Raw genomic sequence first — 19336 nt, forward strand, 5'->3', positions numbered from 1 at the left:
ATAGGTTCGTCGAAGGTTTGTATGCGGTAGAAGTGGCAGCGAGAGGTAAAACAGCCAAATCTCTCCAACGTGCTAAGACTTGGGCCTGTCCAGAACTAACATCAGTTCATTCTTGGAACGTGCGTCGATGGCAGCCCTGGTAGGTTCGTTTCAAATTTGGTTAGGTAGAGAGAGGACCTTGGACAGTGGAAGTGAGCGTTGAACGCGAGTTAGATAGGGGCTCATGGAGACTACACCTGGGTCGCAAGTCCCAGGCACTGTTGGGGTTCTTCTCCCTGCAACGTGAATCCTGGAATGCTGAGAGGTGTCGTCTCTTGTAACTTTCATTTAGGTATAAATAAAACTAATGCAGGCGGTAAATTCATTTATTACCATAGAATGACGCAACTTAATACTAATAATATAATAAATCTATCTAGACTGGCTCGTCGGTACAACCGCTACTGGTACAACCAAGAGGAATAACTACGTCTAAACTACGGATGCTACAGTATGGAATTACTCGGAAGCTTCAGCTATTAAGTAAATCATATTAAAGATACCTATACTATATATTAGTTGGAATATTCAAACATAATCTGACAGTCGTATGTTCTAAGTGTATTTGTATTGTGTGAAGCCAGCTCGCTTTCGGACTGACATGTTATCGTTTATGCGAAGCCGTTTAAAGTTCTCAAAAGCCAAAACTACCTCCCTTACCTACCTTTAACTGACTAGACGTAAAAAAATTACGACATAACACACTATGCCCAAAATTTTACTCCGAAGCTATGTGACCTTGCTTGTATAGTTATAATATGAATACTTATGAAAAATATACATGTGAATGGTAACCTTAATAACTATAATATAGAATTATGTACAGGGTTAGCTGATAGCGCTCGATTACCATGAATTGTATAGGAGAAAAGCTCATGTTTTCACACCACAAATTCTATGATGCCGCGGTGGACAGACGGCTGAGAGCATTCGTATGAGGATTATATCAATTCTGTATAAAAAATTGTGACGCTTCATCGACGCGGATTCAGCTTAAAACTATATTATATAAAAATATTTATGAAATATATTTACGTCCCTTTAGTAAATAAATGCAACACATACGAGAAATATAAATAATACGATATAGTATATATATCATTACAGTCGGTCCACGTTTGTAATCAATTAAAAAAAATTCACAAACTTCTTCACGATAAAAAAAAAAATATTAAAAAGTAGCAAGAAATTATCTTTTGATTATTTTTTATTGGGTTGATTGAATATATTCTCTTATAAAAATCAATACAAGAATCATCCGGTGAGATGAAAAACTCAAAATGTTTTAGGGACGGTCCAATCATTTGGTACATAATTAAATTCATGACGTCACCTGACCGCCGCCCTTCCGTAAGAATCCTTTGTTGGCTGGTTTCTTGTTGACATTGGTTTGACTCGCGGCTCTGCCCGGCGTCGTCTTCGGCCTCAGGCTGGGTATCTGCGACACTCGTATGCCGATCGCGGACTTTTGCTTGGTCGCTGTGGACACTGGGCTGAGTTTCGGTTGACCTTCGAACGTGGAACTCCTTATGAGTTTCGGAGTTTCGGCCTTGTCGCTCTCAATCCAAACTCTCTTATCGGCCTTAGCCGGTAATTTCTTCGTCTGCTCGACTTTCTTCCACAGGTTCGCAATTTTGCTTTCCACTTCTTTCGTTTTAGAGGACGCTACAGAATTCACGCTTGAAGTGCTTCCTTGTCGGGAACCGCGTGCCAATACTATAGTTTTGCCGCTGTCGTTGCTCTGTAAGCTGTGGTTGGAAGGCGAGTTTTTCATTATAGGCTCTGAGGCACGTTTTGCTGAATTCTGTTTGGTATTTGGTTTGGCAGTGGAGGTACGGGTTCGATTAAATTGCGGCAACCTCGATGGCGAAGTGTTGGCCAGTGTTTTTGTGGGTGAGGTGGCGGTGCCGGGCCGAGTTCCGACGGACTTTTTACTCGGAACAGGCAGATCTTTTGCGGGTACTGAGCTTTCTTCTTTGGTGAAGGTACCCTGTCTGACTAGAGGTGCGGGTTTGCTGGAAGACGGCGCGTTAGTTGGTTTTTGAGCTAATTTGGATGGGGATTTATTGAGGGCAGTCTTTTTAGGAGAAGTAGTTGGGAGTACTTTAGAAGTCACAGCTGTTTTGGTTGGCGCTTTCACACCTACTGTTTTACTGGTAGTCGGTTTCTGTGTAGGGGCAGACTTTGGAGGGATTTTAACAGCTGCTGGCGTAGCTTGTTTCTTGGGGCTTGGTACGTTTCGTCTGTAAGGTGATACATACAGAGCTTTTTTCCTACCCCTTACGACTTTAGGAGCTTCATGTTCCCTGTCACCTGATTCGTTGGAATCTAAACTTCCATCTCTTCTCTCGGGCTTAATTATTTTCGGTTTCGGCCTCGACGTGGGTGCTTCCGAATCCGACTCCGACAATGCTTTCCCTTCAGAGTGGCTGTCACCTTCGAAGCTGGCAAAGTCACTGCTGCTCGGATTCTGAATTTTATCGCTTTGTAAGTTACGTCGGTAGGAGGCGGTCATTTCTATGTTTTTCAGATTATTAACGACGCACATGTCAACCGACGCCGGACTCTCGATGACGGGCAGATAATTCCTGAAACTTTTAGTGTAAGTTTTCATTTTAGTGGAATTTAATTCGAAGTCGTCCTCATTGTGTCCGCTGTCCACGTCTCTGAACACGTCATCGCTGTGTCGGTCGTCCAGCAGTTGTTGGTGATTCAATTCATTCGAGGACAGGCTGTCGTAACCGGTCGTTGTTTCAACGTTTTCAAAATTAGCGTCTTTTGTGACAAACGTTGGAGAGGGCGGTATGTCTTCGCTAAGTGTCCTGGTCCTGAATCTCTCTGCATCTTCGATGCGTTTCTGTTTGAGAGTCTTTTTTGCAGCCAATCGTTGTTTGAGACTCTCGATTTGAGGATTCAGTTGTTCTCTTTCTTGAGAGGAATCTTGAGAAAGCATATTATGTATGTTGACGGTCTGAGTTTGATACCTAGCTCTGTCCTCTTGTCTTCGTTGCTTAGCGCTCAGTCGCCGTTTGGATTTTGATTCCGAGTTGGCGGTTACATATTCGTCTGATTTATCGCTTTCAGATTTCGTCCAAGTTATAAATTCCTCAGATTCTACTTTCAGTACAACATCGTTGCTAGATACGGTGTCCGTGATAGTATAAGTTTGATATCTGTGCTTTGCAGCACTTCGTTTTTCTTTGGGGGTTAAATATTTAGGATCACGTTGTCTTTTTGGTGTTGATTCGACGCTGCTGATATCTGATGGTAAGGGCGTGCAAGTCTCTGAGCCGGACGGTATGTCAGTGATCACGTTCAGAGTGTTCGATGTACAATCATCGTACACCTGGTGAGCAGTTGTCTGGTCTGCTTCCAAAGTAGACTCTGCTATTTCATCGAACAATGAAGGCGGATTCACTTTGTCTAAGTCGTGGAAGACGTGTGTAAATGTAGAGCACAGTGGGAAGTCCTGAACCGGTTGTTTGTAATCGAATATCAACGGGGTCTTGCTATCTTTAGTCTCGGCCACCTCGGACACAATACTCGACACTGAAATCATGCTTCCATCCATATCGAGATTTTCCATTTCCGACGGAGGTTTGACATTGTCTAATAAACTAAGAGGGATACTATCTAGATGTTCGGAGCTTCCTTGATGCATCGAGTTGCTAAGAGCTCTTTTCATCATGAGAGCAACGGGCAGTGACTTCTTCCTACTTTTTTGTGACTTCCTCGATGTTTGAGCTGACTCATCCCAGTGGCCCGAGGCACTGAGGGAGAGTAGACTACCTAAATTCGATGGCGGTTTCACGTTATCCAAATCCAGCGACGTCAAAGACGTAACGCTATTTTCCATTGCGTATTGGGAACTTTTCAATTGGGCGGCAAGTCTTGCAGCCTCCTTTTCAATAGCTAACGCCATAATAGAATCAAATTTAGGCTCCGCTTCATCCACCAGCGACGTGAAGCTTGGCTCGGGTATATTTTCAATCAGGGCTTTATCATCCAAATGGACGTCGTCAATCTCTGATATCTTTCCGTCTAGTTTGTCAGTCAAATCTGGTTTTGAGAACAAATTAGGGGCTTCGCTTTTTTCTAGCAAGTCTGGGAGAGCCATAGCCGTGTCCACGATCTCGCTCTTCATGGACGACACCATATGAACAGAGCCACTAATTGTAGGGAAAGTGACGTCATCCGGACACGTGTTTTCATTCCAAGTGTCATTATTCTTGGATTCAAACTCCAAGTTCGCCGGACCCCCCATATACGTTACATCCGTCCACTCGGGCTTGTGTTTACTCTTTCTTGTCAATGTACCTGAATCATATTCCTTGTGCTTTTCGTCTTCGCTCCAGGAGCCATCCAAAACATCGGCATACGATTCATTGGATCGATTTAACTCGTCTCTATCAGATTCCACCGTAGTGTTGCAGGACGCCGGCGCCAAACACTCGTTGGATTTATCCATCTCTATGCAGTCCGAGTCTAGAGTTGTATTTCCCGAGTCGACGGTGGGCATTTCATTAGATCGGTCGAAGATGGATATGGGCGTGTCGTTGATGGTGATCTGTATGTCGTCCATGGTGTGTATGGCGGAGTCATCAGAGCCAATGTTGTCTCGCGCGGTGCGTGCGTCGTCTGCGGCCGCGGGACCCGCAGACGGCGCCTCGACGTTTTTTGACTGACTTGACTGAGCGCTCTGATTAGCTGATTGAGTCTCGCCGGCGCCTCGCGCTATAACTTCTTCCAATATCGCCCTATCCTTCGAGTATTCCTCGCCGACCATTTTGTCCAAGGCCCCCTGATGCTTGGTGTCCCGGCGACGTCTCCTATGTGACTCTCTTACTTCCAGTCGATCGTCACTCCTTACTCTTAGTTTAGGTTCCTCCTTCTTTTTCGGTAGTGGCTTCGACATTCCTATCCGTACTGAACGTTCGAACACTTCTTTGTCCGTGGAACCGAATGAATCGTTGCTGAGTGAACTGAGTGAGTTGCTTCTATCCAGCCTGCGTGGTTCGTCGCTTCTGGTGGGCAGGCTCGGGGGTCCATCGTCGTAATACCGGCCGTGACCTCTGAACCTCGACTGATGAGTTCCAGAACCTTCTCCGTGATATGAATACGAGGATCTCGCCACATTGAAATTAGCAAACTCCTGCTCGAGCTTCTTGACTTTGTTGCTCGGCTTAATGTTATAAGCCCCAGATGCGATGTTTCTCTCGAACTCCGGGTCCCGTACCTTGTGACCCCTGTTGGTGATCTTATCGCTTCTATCGAGTGACCTGTTGTGTCTGTTATGTTTCGGTTCCGTCCGTCTCTCTGCCGAGTGTGCCTTGCCTTTGCAATTATCGAGAGTGTATTGCGCTCTAGGGTTGACACTCGACAGCCCCGCTTTCACGGTCTCTTCGAATATCTCCCTATCGGTAGAACCAAACGAGTCTAAACTGAGTGAACTGAGAGAATCGTTTCTGACTAAGTTTTGTGTGACCGGTAACTTTGGCTTTGGAGTCCGCTGGGCTCTCTCGGTCTGTCTTCGACCTGCGAAGGAAAATAAGGACATTTATTGCCAATTTGGTCTCTGTTGTTGATATTAACGATACAAATCTGAATATCGCCAAATAAAAAAAAAATATTGTTTCATGACAACTATTTAAAAATGACAATAAACCGGGTTACAGTGGGTGTGACTAAATAGGAGTTGAGGTTATAAGTCATACTATAATTATAAAACAATGTTGTATGTTACCGAAGTCATCCGGCGGCGGCGGACGTGGCGGGGCTGGGCTGCGACGCTCCTTGGGCGGCAACGGCGGAGGACTGGAGATGAGAAGGTTTGTTATAACGACAACATAGGCCTGATCTACACACGTGTCAGTTACCGACAAGATAAAATCAAAGGTAGTTAGCATTTTTGGGATTTACAATAAAATAAATCATTCATAGCACATCATCACTTTTATTAGGAAAAAAAATAATAAGTGATTAATTATGACGAAGACAACTAAGTCTGGCCACACACAACTCTGCTCTAAAATAGAAGATAGTTAAAGTTTTTGAAGTAAAACTTCTTTACGCACGCTTTGGAGGAAGATTACAAAAGCGTTACGAAAATGTGATCGGGCGAGGCGAATGAAAGTGTGAGGGGATATAAGTTGTGAAGACAGATAGAGAGAGTGTTACGGTTCATGGATGGATGGATGGATGGATGCATGGGTGGTTCGATGGATGGATGGATCGATGGATGGATGGATGCATGGATGGATGGATGCATGGATGGATGGATGCATGGATGGATGGATGCATGGATGGATGCATGGATGGATGCATGGATGAATGGATGCATGGATGAGTGGTTCGATGGATGGATGGATCGATGGATGAATGGCTCGATGGATGGATTGAAGGATGGATGGATTTGTACTAAATTAATATGTGTATATATACGAGTATATACATGTCTGTATTATACGTATATAAACATATGCATATACATATTACATATAGATGGAGCGAAGGAAGTTTTACTTCAGTCGTGTGGTCTAAGGCACACTGGTTTATTTGTTTTTTGATTTTTCAGTTAGGAAAATAAATTGTTTATTGCATATTGCATCATGACTTTTATCATAAAAGAAAAACATAGTATAAGTAAAGAACATATTTTAGGTCAGTTTCACCCATATGACAATCTATATAAAGTTAATCGTGTTAGAAAATAAGGTACAATTTTTAAATGTAAATAACATGAACAGACCTCTCTCGAACGCTCCTGAAGTCGTTAGACATCATCACGGTCTCAGTGGAAGACCTCAAGTGTGCGGGAAGAGACCTCTGTAATAGAAAGAAGTATTTATGTATACATCATATGGAGAAACTAACAGAAATAGTATCTGTTGCTGGTATTGTGATTGTATAGTAAGCGGTTTATTGTTTGATATGTTGTACTAACGTAAACATCGTTCCTCGCTGTGTAGGACGCCGACCCGTCGGACGGAGGGCCCTTGTGCTTCACCACCTGTAATTAATAAGTTATATGTATGTCCGGGTCTTTACTGAGTATTCTACATGTTATTTGCTTTATATATAAACCATAATTGAAGCAACTATGGTGTGTGTGTATATGTATATTGATGTAATGTTTTCTCTAAATGTTTTTGTTAATCCATAAGTCTAACTATTAGTTATGCGGAAGTGTATGTGTGTATGTGTCCAGGTGTACAATGTTAATGATTTCTCATATATATTGTATATAAGTATATTTCCTAGTGTGCGTGTACCTGTTGTATGCCTCGCTCTATGCAGGCTTGCAGCACACCGTCGCTCTGGGGGTCGCTATCGGAATCGCCGTCTGTTTTTAAGTAAGTTATTGAGTATTGATTATTTGTTATTAACATTTAACTCACTAACTATAATAATATAATACCTTTGACGATATCGCTGGCGGAATCTTTAGCTATCTGCTGTGGACTGAAAAAAAACAAACAAATATATGTAAGTACATAATATAATAAAATAAATACGTATAGAAGTCATTCAAAGGCACAGCTAATATATTCATCACAGTGGTCCCAATATCCCATAAATATTTTTATTCTGTAGTCCGACTTGAATTTATGTTATTTCTTCAACGTTAGTGTTGTGTACCTTTCTTCGAGATGTTCCGAGTCGGTGGGTTCGTGTCCCGGCGGTGTCTCGTTGTGCTCCACGCGAGACTCCTTGTTCATTTCTTCACATAATAAAGGCAGCTGGAAAGAGTTGAGTATATATTAAATTTATGAGCTGCAGTCGGCTGTAGCCTTACCAAGAGCGTGCATCAACAAACTACATACGCATAGTTTCTAGTTTTTCCTCTGCTCACTTTGATACTGTCATGTATATGAATTAAAAACAGCAAACTCTCTGTTCGTAGTTACACGGTACAAACCCATGTTAAGGAGACTAGCTACAAGTTTTGTCTAACAGTAGTATATTAGTGTAAGTGTTGTGTGTACCCTCGGTTCGTCGTTGATGGTGAGGCTGGAGAGGCTGGTGTTGGCTGAGAAGTGTGCCGGAGTGTTTTCCACCACGAACTGTGCCGGCCGCTCCTCGAACACAGACGACAATAACTCCACTGGAATATATGATGATAATAAAGGAATTAGTGTATGTTTCATATAAATACAAGCACTTTTGTCAAACAAAAAACATAACATATCAGTTCAGCAAGTCGGTGAGTAATTTATCAATAATAAAGACCTCGGGATACGGTTAGTGGGCTCTCAATTCTGTGTGCGTCAGATACAAGTAAGAAAACATCTGCGATCATCTCGTGCTCCCGATAACTTATGGGAGAAAGCACACCATGTATGTTTTAACAAAAACGAAATTTAATCGAAAAAGGCCCAGCATCTGATGGCATTATAAATGAAATGATTATTGCCTCCATAGACGCCTAGACTTTGCCGGTAACAAAACTATTTAATTTAATTTTATCAAAAAAAGAAATTCCTAAACAATGGACATGTTCTGATGTCATTCTGCTTTTCAAAAAAGGAGACCCGAAATCAATTTCAAATTACAGGCCCATCAGTCTTACGCCGTGTCTGTATATGTCTGTGTTTGCAATGACTCTACTTCGACGTCTTGCCTATATCTCAGACGAACACCAATCAGTAGAACAAGCTGATTTTGTAAAGGGCTTTTCGACGACTGATCACATCCACACTTTGAAACTTATCATTGAAAGATACCACCAGCACGACTTCCACTCTACATATGCTTTATGGATTATAGTAAGGCATTAGACTATATTCCACAGTGCAATTTGGCGAGCTCTATCAAGACAAGGAGTAAACAATGGTCATATCAATATATTGATGGAGAGTTACACTAAGAGCAAAGCTAGAATTAAAATCAGTAAGTGTGGCTCAGCCTTTGAAATTGGAAGGGGAGTGAAGCAGGGTGATTCTTTATCTCCAGAGCTATTTATTGCAGTACTGGAAGACATCTTCAGAGCACTTGATTGGGAAGGTAGAGGATTAAACATATATGGCAAACGTCTCTCGCACCTGCGATTCGCAGGTGACATAGTACTGTTTTCAGAAGACCCAAAGGAAATGGAGTACATGTTAGAGTCACTCAGCAAAGAGAGCAGAAGAGTGGGTCTCGAAATTAACCAGGAGAAAACTCAGGCGATGACAAATAGTGAAATTATACCGCTAAAGTCAGAGTCAATAGACATTGAATACGTCGGAGGCTACACATACTTGGGACATTTAATATCTTTTAAGACATGCAATGATAAAGAAGTGGAGCGAAGAATCAAAATAACATAACAAGTACTGGGCAATGAAAGAGATACCTCAAGAGCAGTCTTCCGGTCTCACTAAAAACGAAAGACACGCAGACATGTTTGGTACCCTGTCTCACCTACGCTTCTCAAACATGGCCGCTGTAGCTAAACAGACTCACAAAGTTAAAGTTTGCCAACATAGCATGGACAGGAGTCTTTCGGGTCTAAAGCTAAGCGACAGAGTGAGAAGCCAAGACATCAGAAATATCAACAAGGTACATGACATAGCTAAAGAAATAATGAGCGAAAAATGGAAGTGGGCTGGACATGTACAAAGATCACCAGGGAACAAATGGTCCAAAATTGGCACGAATTGGTATCCTATACACAAAAAAAGGCGCCAAGGTAGGGCGGTCAAACGCTGGAGTGATGGCATAGTTGCCACGGCTGGAACAACTTGGGAAAGAGCAGCCAGGAATAGAGACATTTGGAGAGAAATGGAGGAGGCTTTCACCGCCAGAGCGGTCCTTACAACAGACTACTAACAAACTAGGATAAGCAAACAGTTACATCACAATCAAAATATTTAAACTGTATAGTTTGTAAGGAATAAATAAAGCTACTATTATTATAACGTTAAAGGCTATTTCTATATCTACGTGACGTTTGTATCTTTCACAAAGGAGCTGCTGAGCCGATATTAATGTAACTTTATCGTAATGTTGCTGATATATAGAGCAGTCGAGTGAAATCTGGGAAGCAGGCTGTATTGATGTACATATATGTTTGTTTGTGTGTACCGTGATGTATGGGAGGAATCCTTGGAGACAGCTGGGCCCGTGGGGAGAGCGGCACGGACTGGCCGGGGGAATCCGGGATCTCGCTGGGGGAGATGCAGCCCGAGGTCAACCGGCTGGGGAATAAACATATATTAGTATTTATATCACAGTCACTAAAATATAAGGAAAAATATGTTTTATATAATAGCGTTTAGAGACTTCTAAAATGATTAGTTTTAAAACAGTAATCAGCTAAGTGCGAGGTGATATCGAGCATGAAGGGTTCTTATCACCATGTTTCAAAAAACATGTTGTCTTTTTGAGCTTCCTTAATTTGTTATTCTATTTGTTCCTTACTATGTTTTGCTGTATCATTCTGTAGAATATCAATAGTCTATCATCATGTTTCTTGTCACAGCCAGATGACGAGCACGGACAGCGAATTCCTAGTAAAGGCTTCCGTTTTACCATCCGGAGCTTTCTTATTTATGAACTCTATTCTTTTAAATGGTATAATATATTTTATACATATTCTTAAACGTTACCTGATCTCCGACACCACCGAGCCCTGATCGTCTTGCTGCGAGCACTCCGGCAGGGATCCCAGCGAGCTGGACCGACTGAACATAAGCGGAGTGTCCTCTATGAAGCGGGGCGGGGTGGACGACTCGATCGACACGGCCTCCGTGGCGAACGTCACCGCCTTAGATCCTGGGAGTTAGTTTATTGTTTAATATTACTATAACCTGTGACGGCGGGTTTGTTTTCTTGACCAACTGTAGATTCTCAGATGTGTTTCTTGTTTACTATAGTATCTCTGGTCCAGTGTTAATGTTAACGATATTTTTCCAGACAAGTGATCGGTTCGTCCCCCGTATGTTGTGTTATTATTAAACGAATGAGGGGATTATTATTTTTATTCTTGAGCTATAATTATTAATTAGGAATACGAGGAAAACTCTACTGTATTTTTGATATAAAATTAATTATATCTCTTTAATACGGACTAACTTATGTTCTTCATACTCATAGCCGAAGCAAGTCTTACCTTCTTTATCTTTTCCTGAACTACTAGTGCTTTGCTCCTGAGGGCTCGGGTCGACATTGATGGATGCCTGAGCGTTCTTCTTGGCCAGGCTGTCTTCTTGTGTGGGTTCGCCCAGACTACTGAGCGAGCTGACCCTGGAGAAGTACCCCGGGGTTCCTTCGTCACAGTAGTTCACAGGTTTCTCGGGACTGATCATTCCCGAGCTGAACTTCGTATCAAAGACGCTTCGTTTCTCCGCTATCGGCTCGGGGACTGCTTGTGGCGGTGACGTTGTGACTTCGTCGTTATTATGCCGCGGCGGGTCTTCTATGGAGCAGGTGTCCTTTTCGTCTGAGTGAGTCATGGCTTCGGGATGTTCCTTCACGCTGGACGTCTTGGGCTTCCCGTCTTTGCCGATTATGCGAAGATCGGACATGGACGTAGCTGTGGAGAAAATAATCGGCGTTTCGTACGGCGTGCCCTCCGTCGCGAAATGCTTTATAGTGTCCTCGTGGACGGAAGGCGCGGGCGGTTCTGATATATCCGAGCCCGTCTCCGACTGGTGTTCCGCGTAACGTAACGAGTAGTCCGTGGGTTGATCTAGATCAGTCTCTTGGTAATCTCCAAAGGTATTCGGGTTATCTTTTTTCGTATACTTTTTGGACTCAGACTTTGATTTTTCTACAGGCTCCGTATCAGTCTTAGTTTCTGAGTATTTCCTACTAAAATCAATCGGTTGGTCGCAAGAATCCTGGTCGACGTCGTAACCGGATTCTGTGTAGTTGGTTCTCATGTCGGTCGAACTCCTCGGAGGTGGTATGGGTGGTTGGGTGTATGGTAAATACGAAGGATCTTTTGTTAAAGTTTGAGATTTGAATGTATCACTTCCTGTGTCCATTTTCATGAGGTCCTTATTTCTGGGCGTCGGCACAGGTACCTTTCCGGTACGTGCGCCTCTCTCAAATACGGAATCAGAATGAGTACTGGTCACCGAGTCCTTGCTGTCGGATCTATTAACATTGTTAGAACTACTTCCTGTAGAACGAGTGACCAGCGCTCCCTTTAAGAGGGTATTGCTGCAGCTCAAGTAACTAGCGAGATGTGCGCTGTGACTTAAAGATATCTGAGAGGAGAGCGTTCCCATGAGCGGCGAGCTGGACGTCATCCTGTGCCTTTCTAGATTCATTGCTATTTGTCTTTCAGTGGCTGTAAAAAGATTCTTCTCATCTCTATTGCTTGTAGTCGGTGAGGTCGCTGGTTCTATGTTGTCACAGGTCTCTGCAAGGTTCTGGTCTAGTTCTTGTTCCAGTGCCTTTTGTTTCCTAGCTACAAGGGTCGGTAAAGCGGGCAAATTCATACTTCTCGCGGTGGTGTCCAGGGATATTATATGTGTCTTCCCGGGTTTAGAATTAAGTAGGTTTTTCAAAGCAGCGCTGGATCCCATAGCTATCATTTTGTGTTTCGAATGAATAAGACTCCTGAGCATCGGTACTGCTCCATGGTCCCACAGGAACTGTTGGTCTTGAGGACATCTCGCCGATAAATTCCAGAGAGTACCACACGAGTTGCTGACTACAGTTAGACTTGGAGACTTGAGGTGTTGTAACAAGACACTTAAACAATTTCTCTCGCGGAGAATTTGCCTGTAATCTTCCCGGACCGCGATATGACTGGACACATTCCGCATGATACCACCCGCGTTCTCCACGATGGCTAACGTCTTCGTTGGTGAATTATAACTTAGCATGTCTACAAGGAAACCCAAAGCGCCATCAACAGAACACAAAGCCACTTTGTTCATGGAACAGTGAGCTGTGAGATTCCAGAGTGCTGAGAGAACAGACTTGAGTGTAGCTTCCTTTTGGCACGTCATAGCGGCTTTTGTCAACCCCTTCACGGCACCCACTTCTCTTAGCACTTGTTTACTATTTGTATCAGCCCTCCAAGATAAATTCCTAAGCACCGCAGCCGTGACCTATAATTTTAGATAAAAAAAAATAAGATATTGACAAGTTACGTATATAAATAGAGGTCTTTATGTTAAGAAAACTATAATACCTGTCTCATGTCATCGTTAGGAGACTCCAGCTGTTCAACCAGCGCCAACATGAAGTCTTTAAATGAGCACAACAACGACTTATTATTTCCGTCCCCAAATGTCAAATTTGTAAGTGTCATACCAGCATACTTCCTCATCGTTATGCATGTGTTATCGTCAGTTCTGCTTCCGTGTGCGGCTTGGTCCCCACTAACAAGCGCCGCTAAGGCTTGCAAACCTCCTAATTGACAAACTACGTGGCGATGCTCTTCATCAAAGGACAATTTCATCAAAGCAGCAACACTCTGGCTAGGATGTTTGGTGGCGTCATCTTCTATCGCTTCTTTGCCTTCTTTCCTAGCTTCAACAACACCTTCTAATACATAACAATACTCCCGGACCTGTTCTAGCAGTCGCCAGACCCTCGCTTCTCTTCTGCCGGCCTTGTCATCCTTTTGAGTGTGTATTATATTACGAAGAGCCTTGGCCGCGCGATCTCGCGTTTCTCTCGGTACTTTTGAGTGGATCAATTGAACCAGTAATGGAATGCATCCAGCTTGCCTCATTGCTATACAACTTTCAATTGATCTACTCATTTCTAACAGTGGCTCGCTAAGATCGGCGTTGTTTTCTGGGGATAAGCTCAAAAGAGATATAAGTGAACACACACATTCCATTTTATTTTCCAAATTTGATGATGGTCTCGGTCCATCTGAGCCGTTGCTAGAGAAACTCCTAACACTTCCTGAATCGTGTGCAGTCCAGACGTCTCTCTCTCCTGGCCAGGTCCCTCTGAAGAGTTGTGAGGCCCTCTTGTCACGTTCGCTCGATCTGGCTGCACTCTCTAAGCCGTAATGAAGTGTGCTTCTGTAATTGGTCCTGTGTGGTCTCTCATCTTGAGACGTGTAAGATGTCTGTGGTTTATTTGTCCTTTTGGGCAGAGCACCGGATTTCTTTTGTGCTTGATTATCATCAGCATCGACTTCATCGTCAAGGAAATTTGGATTAGTTATGTCACTGCGTTCATCAAACTCGTCCGGTGATGGCGAGTGATCGAGGAAATGAGGTTTCGGAATTCGGCATTCAATGTTTGATTTGGATGGGAGCTGGTAATCGTCATCAAGAAAATGCGGTCGGCGGGAGAGGTCAGATTCTAGATCCAGGGTTAGATCTCTGGTACGTGGTTTATTTAAGTTTTGTCTTGGATATTTGAGTCTGGTGTCTTTTGGATCTGGTAAGCGACGTGTATCTGGAGATATTGGAGAAGATGCATCCAGAGGCCCTCGAGGAGGTTCGCTCGAAGTAGAAGGAGTGCATTCTTCACTGGCCGACGGTCCTGAATCAGTCAACGGTGAATTCGATGAATCCATACTGCTCCAAGGATCTACCATTACTTCGTTCTCCAACTGCAACAAATATATCAATGTTTTCATTACACTTTATAAGGAAAAATAAGGCAAGTATCACACGGTAAGGTATTACATGTAAGGTCATCAGGTTCGAGCTAAATGAAACGAAAACGGTATGTAATGTCAGTCCGTTTGTTAGCGGTCAAGGCTGTTTGGTTGCACTTAATAACAATCAGAATAAATGATTTTAATAAAACAATAGCATAAACATAACATGGAAAAGGTTTTTAATGATTACAAAACAGTAATAAATAAATAAATATATATATTCACATTAAAGTATAGAGAGTACATAATTCACTTAATAATCACACATAAATACGAGAAACTCGAGCCGTTTTAATGACGGCAGAAACTTATATATTGCATTACAAATAAAATTCGAGGAAGTGAGTCATATATCGCAACTCTTCAAACATCTAACGCGTCAATAAATAATAGAAAACCAACATCAAAATAATGTTAACCGTCCGCTCTGAATATAAATTAGCAATGACTGAACATTTCTCGGTGAAACATTCAACTGCGATAGCGCATGTGATCATTACGGCTGAATGTATGGTGAAAGTGGACTGTGACGAATCAGCGAGAATTTCTTCAACGTTCCTTTAAACTTGACATTTAATTGTATCAAAGATCTGATTATAGAATACTTCAATTCTTATACATTGAATACATTTTTATTACACAACGTCGGCATGACTGTGATCGTATTTGTTCTGTTTCGATTAACAATGGACAGTCACTGACAGATGTGTGATGAGCGACGCATACCAATGTATCAGAAACACAATAGCGCTGGTAAGAGGAGTCAATATATTGTCTTATTTATAATTATTCTATCACAATAATATTGAAAGCGAAACTTATACTACAATACATTTTTATTCGCGAATACCTTTTCATGATATCAGGGCCAAACGAAACATCTGATGATAATTTCAGTGCAAGTCTACTTAAAGACGCAACGCTACCAACAAGGACTTACCAGATCACTGTCAGTGTTCGTGACATACGTCGGGTTCCCGTTGTCGAGATCGATGCCTGAATCGTTAGGATCGCATCTCTGTCTCTCATTCCTCACGACCTCATGAAAGTTCCTCAGCGTAGTGAACTTGTAACTGTGTTCCGATGAGAAGTCGTCGTAAAGTTTGAACTGGTTAGCATTGAATTCCGTGTCGTTGTCGAGGACGTCCCGACTGTGTGCCTTCGAACGATTCGTCTTCTTGTACGTGAACATCACTTTATAATAGTCTCGATTCATTTTAACACTGATTGTTCATCATTATTATCCTGTTTCGTGTATAACATTAAATTTTTATCAGACGCGTTGGGTCGCGAGCCGTTTTAGTATCGGATGTATTGAACACGGTCGTACTGAACTTGACACATTTACAACCTAAATTAGTTTAACGTACTATGATCTAATTGCCGCTGCCGTGTTCATGAGCGTATGTTATGTACATTTAAATGCATATCTATTAAATACGAATCAATTGCATGGTATATAATTTATTTAAAGTATTTTTTTGTATTTTAAAATTAACTATATTCGATTGATAAATGGTATGTGGAAATAATTATCTTCGCCTTCTATATACTATCTTGTCCCTAAATCTATAATCATGGATGCCTTACAATAAATTTGTTTGGCATAATATATGATATGAATGAAAATAGCTGAGATGTTCCAGATTCCATTGACTGCCGAGTATTGAAGCAGGTAAGAGATGAATCTATAAACCTATCCTCAGCACACGTTGGAATAAACAATAAACAAACCAACGATTATAGAATGAAACTGGGTCACATATTACAGCGACCTTTCCTAAAATATACATAATAATAATAATAAAAAAACATTCATCTTTCATATAAAACAAAAATTACTCGGTTAAAAAAAGGGTTTAAAATAACTATAGTTGAACATTTGTTATAACTACGAAGATAAATTGGAAACAGTCCAAATATTCGTCTGCTGATACCAAGTAAAATAATTTATCATTATTCAAATATTCAGACTGGGGAGACGAATTAACGGTATTCAATAAAGCTATAAACTAGTTTTAGCTCTACAACGTCGATATTCACTAACCTAAGGCGAGTAAGGTATAAAATGATATTGAAATTGTTTGTAAATTAAAAGAAACATCAACAAAATAAGATTTAGTTAATAATTATATCACGATTTCAAAAATATAAAGTACGCAAAGCTTTCCGATACGTACTGCATTGTATATTTGGATAAAATTTCAATGTATACAACGGCATATTTAGGTATAATTTTTCTGTTTCGAAATACTTCTGACCTATAAACACTACGGTTAAGTTAATGAAAAACAATATAAAATTTATCGTGAAGGTGAAAACGTTAAAGCATTTAATGTATTTGTAAATTGAAGTGTCTTGGTTGAATTATCAGCGACGTTCAATACTCGGAAGAACATCCGCCAATTGTTGTCGGTTCCAATACTTCGCGTTTCAATAATAAAAAAACAAAAAAACCTCTTGTGCGCAGACAAACGTAAAGAAAAACCTTTATATATGTTCTGTTTACGATGAACGTAATTCAAGGTTCTCATTTAACTGCTTGGCATCTATTTTACGATCTGATCAGCGTCTATTTTTGTGTAAGATCCGCAGTGCGTGGATGAATTCTGGCAATAATATATATATTTCTATAAAATTACAATTACAATGGAGTATTTCTGATAATCTCACATTTCACGGTCGAAAAGTAATTTTTCCACCGCTGCAAGCATCTATCACCAGATCCCTTGACCCGAATACCATTGGCGACAATAATTCGATGGCCCTCGACTTTTCTCCGCCCCGAGTGGCCGTTAATATTTCTTTATAAGCATATTTCTTTATATCTTTCATAATAACTCTCATATACTATACATCCTACTGTTCTGTGTTACATCACACGTCAGGTTTATGTAACCACACCATCAGTTTGTGGTGATCCACAGAGAACGTTGTACTCGACGCAACAATCAGGTCATTGACTCCGAAATTTAAACAATGCACTCTAGAATTAAGATCATAGTGAATATTTTCAATAAAAAAAAATATATACACATGAATGATTCGTGGTCCTAACGCATCACAAAATATATACTGTCGAAAGACAACTTAAAAATGAAAAAAAAAGAAAAGAAAAAGGAAGCGAATAGACGAAGTTGGAGCAGTGACAACACTAGCACAGGATGTGAGCTAAAAATAGTTGATTAGTTTAGTGGTTTAAAAACGTGAACATAAACTTTGGATTATTATAAATGACGCTAAATATAAATATGTTTTTTTATTAATACCAACTTATACTTAAGATAACGAAAAGCAACAAAGACTTAGCAAATCAGAGCGGTCGAGTAAAAGAAACCGGTGAAAGTGTTCCGGCGATTCGCGATGAACCCATAAAGATAATTGGAGTGAGATGAGCGGCCTTCAATTACATGGGGTCGGTGTAATGGTCGAAAGCAAGCAGACGAAACAATTTGTGACCGCTGGTGTCCTATAAAATATTGCTGTTATAGATAATATTAGTAATTGCTCCTTTTTATAACGTTATTGTGACCCAAATCTGCATACTATTGTAACAACAAAGACTTTAATTGATAAAATAATTAATAGATCGATTCAGCCCACTGCTAATATTAATAACTGTATAAGAACAAAAATGTAATATAAATTGTAACGCAAGTGAAAGTATCCAAACAATTATCAACGGTTCTCGGCTAGATACATGTTGAAAATAGTACCGAGTAGACTTACTACAGGTTTGTATTAACCAAGTTTATAAACTGTACACGATACGTGTGCAGTATGTCGACGTCTACTTACACTGTTTGTCTTCGCGTTATGAAAACGTTTCTACCATTGTGTCACTTGAGTATTTATTAATTTTCCTCGTATATAAATATAACCTTCCTTAATCTGTATGTATTCTTGGATTGATCACGTCGAATATGTTAGCGTCGCAAAGCTATGCTCATACATGTCAGACACAGTGGTCCATTTGAGCCATTAGTAACGTATACATATGTGTATACTATGTAGTAGAAAAAATATACTCATCTCACTCATAACTACTATATCAGTTGTAAACTTAGTTTTTTTTATAAATGATAAATTTTCTTATCCTTTACGCTCACTGCAAGTTTTTCAGCTTTTAATCTACGAGTCTTTGCACATTAAAGTATTAACGATTCTAAATGTCAAACTGTGTTGTGTGTGAGGATGTTGTGTAGTGAGCGTACTTCATTTAAAAAACTGTAATTGTGTACATTTCATTCTAACACCAGATATCTGCATTGCAGCCTAGTAGATTTAATATGTCTGTATTATTACGAGACAATTCAGAACTATAAGAAAATTAAATTTTGGAAGATAAATATCACAGCCATTCTCTAATGCCATTATATAAAATGTAATTTTGATCAGTGAGAGTATTCATTGAATTTACGTGATCAATATCGGCATAGCGTTTGAGAGAAATAAATAAATGAAAATTAATCGTTTTGGTCCACTTATAATAATTAAGATTTTTATTTGATATTCAAATAGAAATATCGTATCAAAATTCATCAATACGAGCAGGATTTGAATATGCGTGCTGCATAACAAAGCAATCTAGATGTATGAGCTATAGTGCCAAATAGATTTCAAATACAAATATTAGCTTAACATAACTTTAAATTCGAATAAATCCTATAAATATACGTATTTATTTAATATGATTATGTTTATATAGCTTGAAAATTGTAATAATTTCTG

At 40.6% G+C, this 19336-nt stretch overlaps 1 protein-coding gene across 3 annotated transcripts in view; it reads right to left on the reverse strand.

Moving 5' to 3' along the window:
* Nucleotides 1-351: 351 nt before the first annotated feature.
* LOC116769282 (adenomatous polyposis coli protein-like) overlaps nucleotides 352-19336 on the reverse strand; it is a 36303-nt gene continuing 17318 nt past the window's right edge. Inside the window, exons 2-14 of one of the 3 annotated variants that reach the window (XM_061529395.1) lie at nucleotides 15546-15850; nucleotides 13169-14554; nucleotides 11132-13085; nucleotides 10629-10794; nucleotides 10105-10217; nucleotides 8025-8143; nucleotides 7678-7778; nucleotides 7457-7500; nucleotides 7311-7381; nucleotides 6983-7048; nucleotides 6788-6864; nucleotides 5783-5853; nucleotides 352-5574 (exon numbers count right to left, since the gene is read on the reverse strand). In XM_061529395.1, the coding sequence (XP_061385379.1) occupies nucleotides 1361-5574; nucleotides 5783-5853; nucleotides 6788-6864; nucleotides 6983-7048; nucleotides 7311-7381; nucleotides 7457-7500; nucleotides 7678-7778; nucleotides 8025-8143; nucleotides 10105-10217; nucleotides 10629-10794; nucleotides 11132-13085; nucleotides 13169-14554; nucleotides 15546-15821 (8658 nt within the window). In that variant the 5' untranslated portion in view covers nucleotides 15822-15850 and the 3' untranslated portion in view covers nucleotides 352-1360. Of the gene's footprint in view, nucleotides 5575-5782; nucleotides 5854-6787; nucleotides 6865-6982; nucleotides 7049-7310; nucleotides 7382-7456; nucleotides 7501-7677; nucleotides 7779-8024; nucleotides 8144-10104; nucleotides 10218-10628; nucleotides 10795-11131; nucleotides 13086-13168; nucleotides 14555-15545; nucleotides 15940-19336 lie in introns of all 3 variants that reach the window. The other 2 variants (XM_061529394.1, XM_061529397.1) reach the window with 2 other exon arrangements.

Source organism: Danaus plexippus, chromosome 5, assembly GCF_018135715.1.
Source record: "Danaus plexippus chromosome 5, MEX_DaPlex, whole genome shotgun sequence".
Classification (NCBI taxonomy): domain Eukaryota; kingdom Metazoa; phylum Arthropoda; class Insecta; order Lepidoptera; family Nymphalidae; genus Danaus; species Danaus plexippus.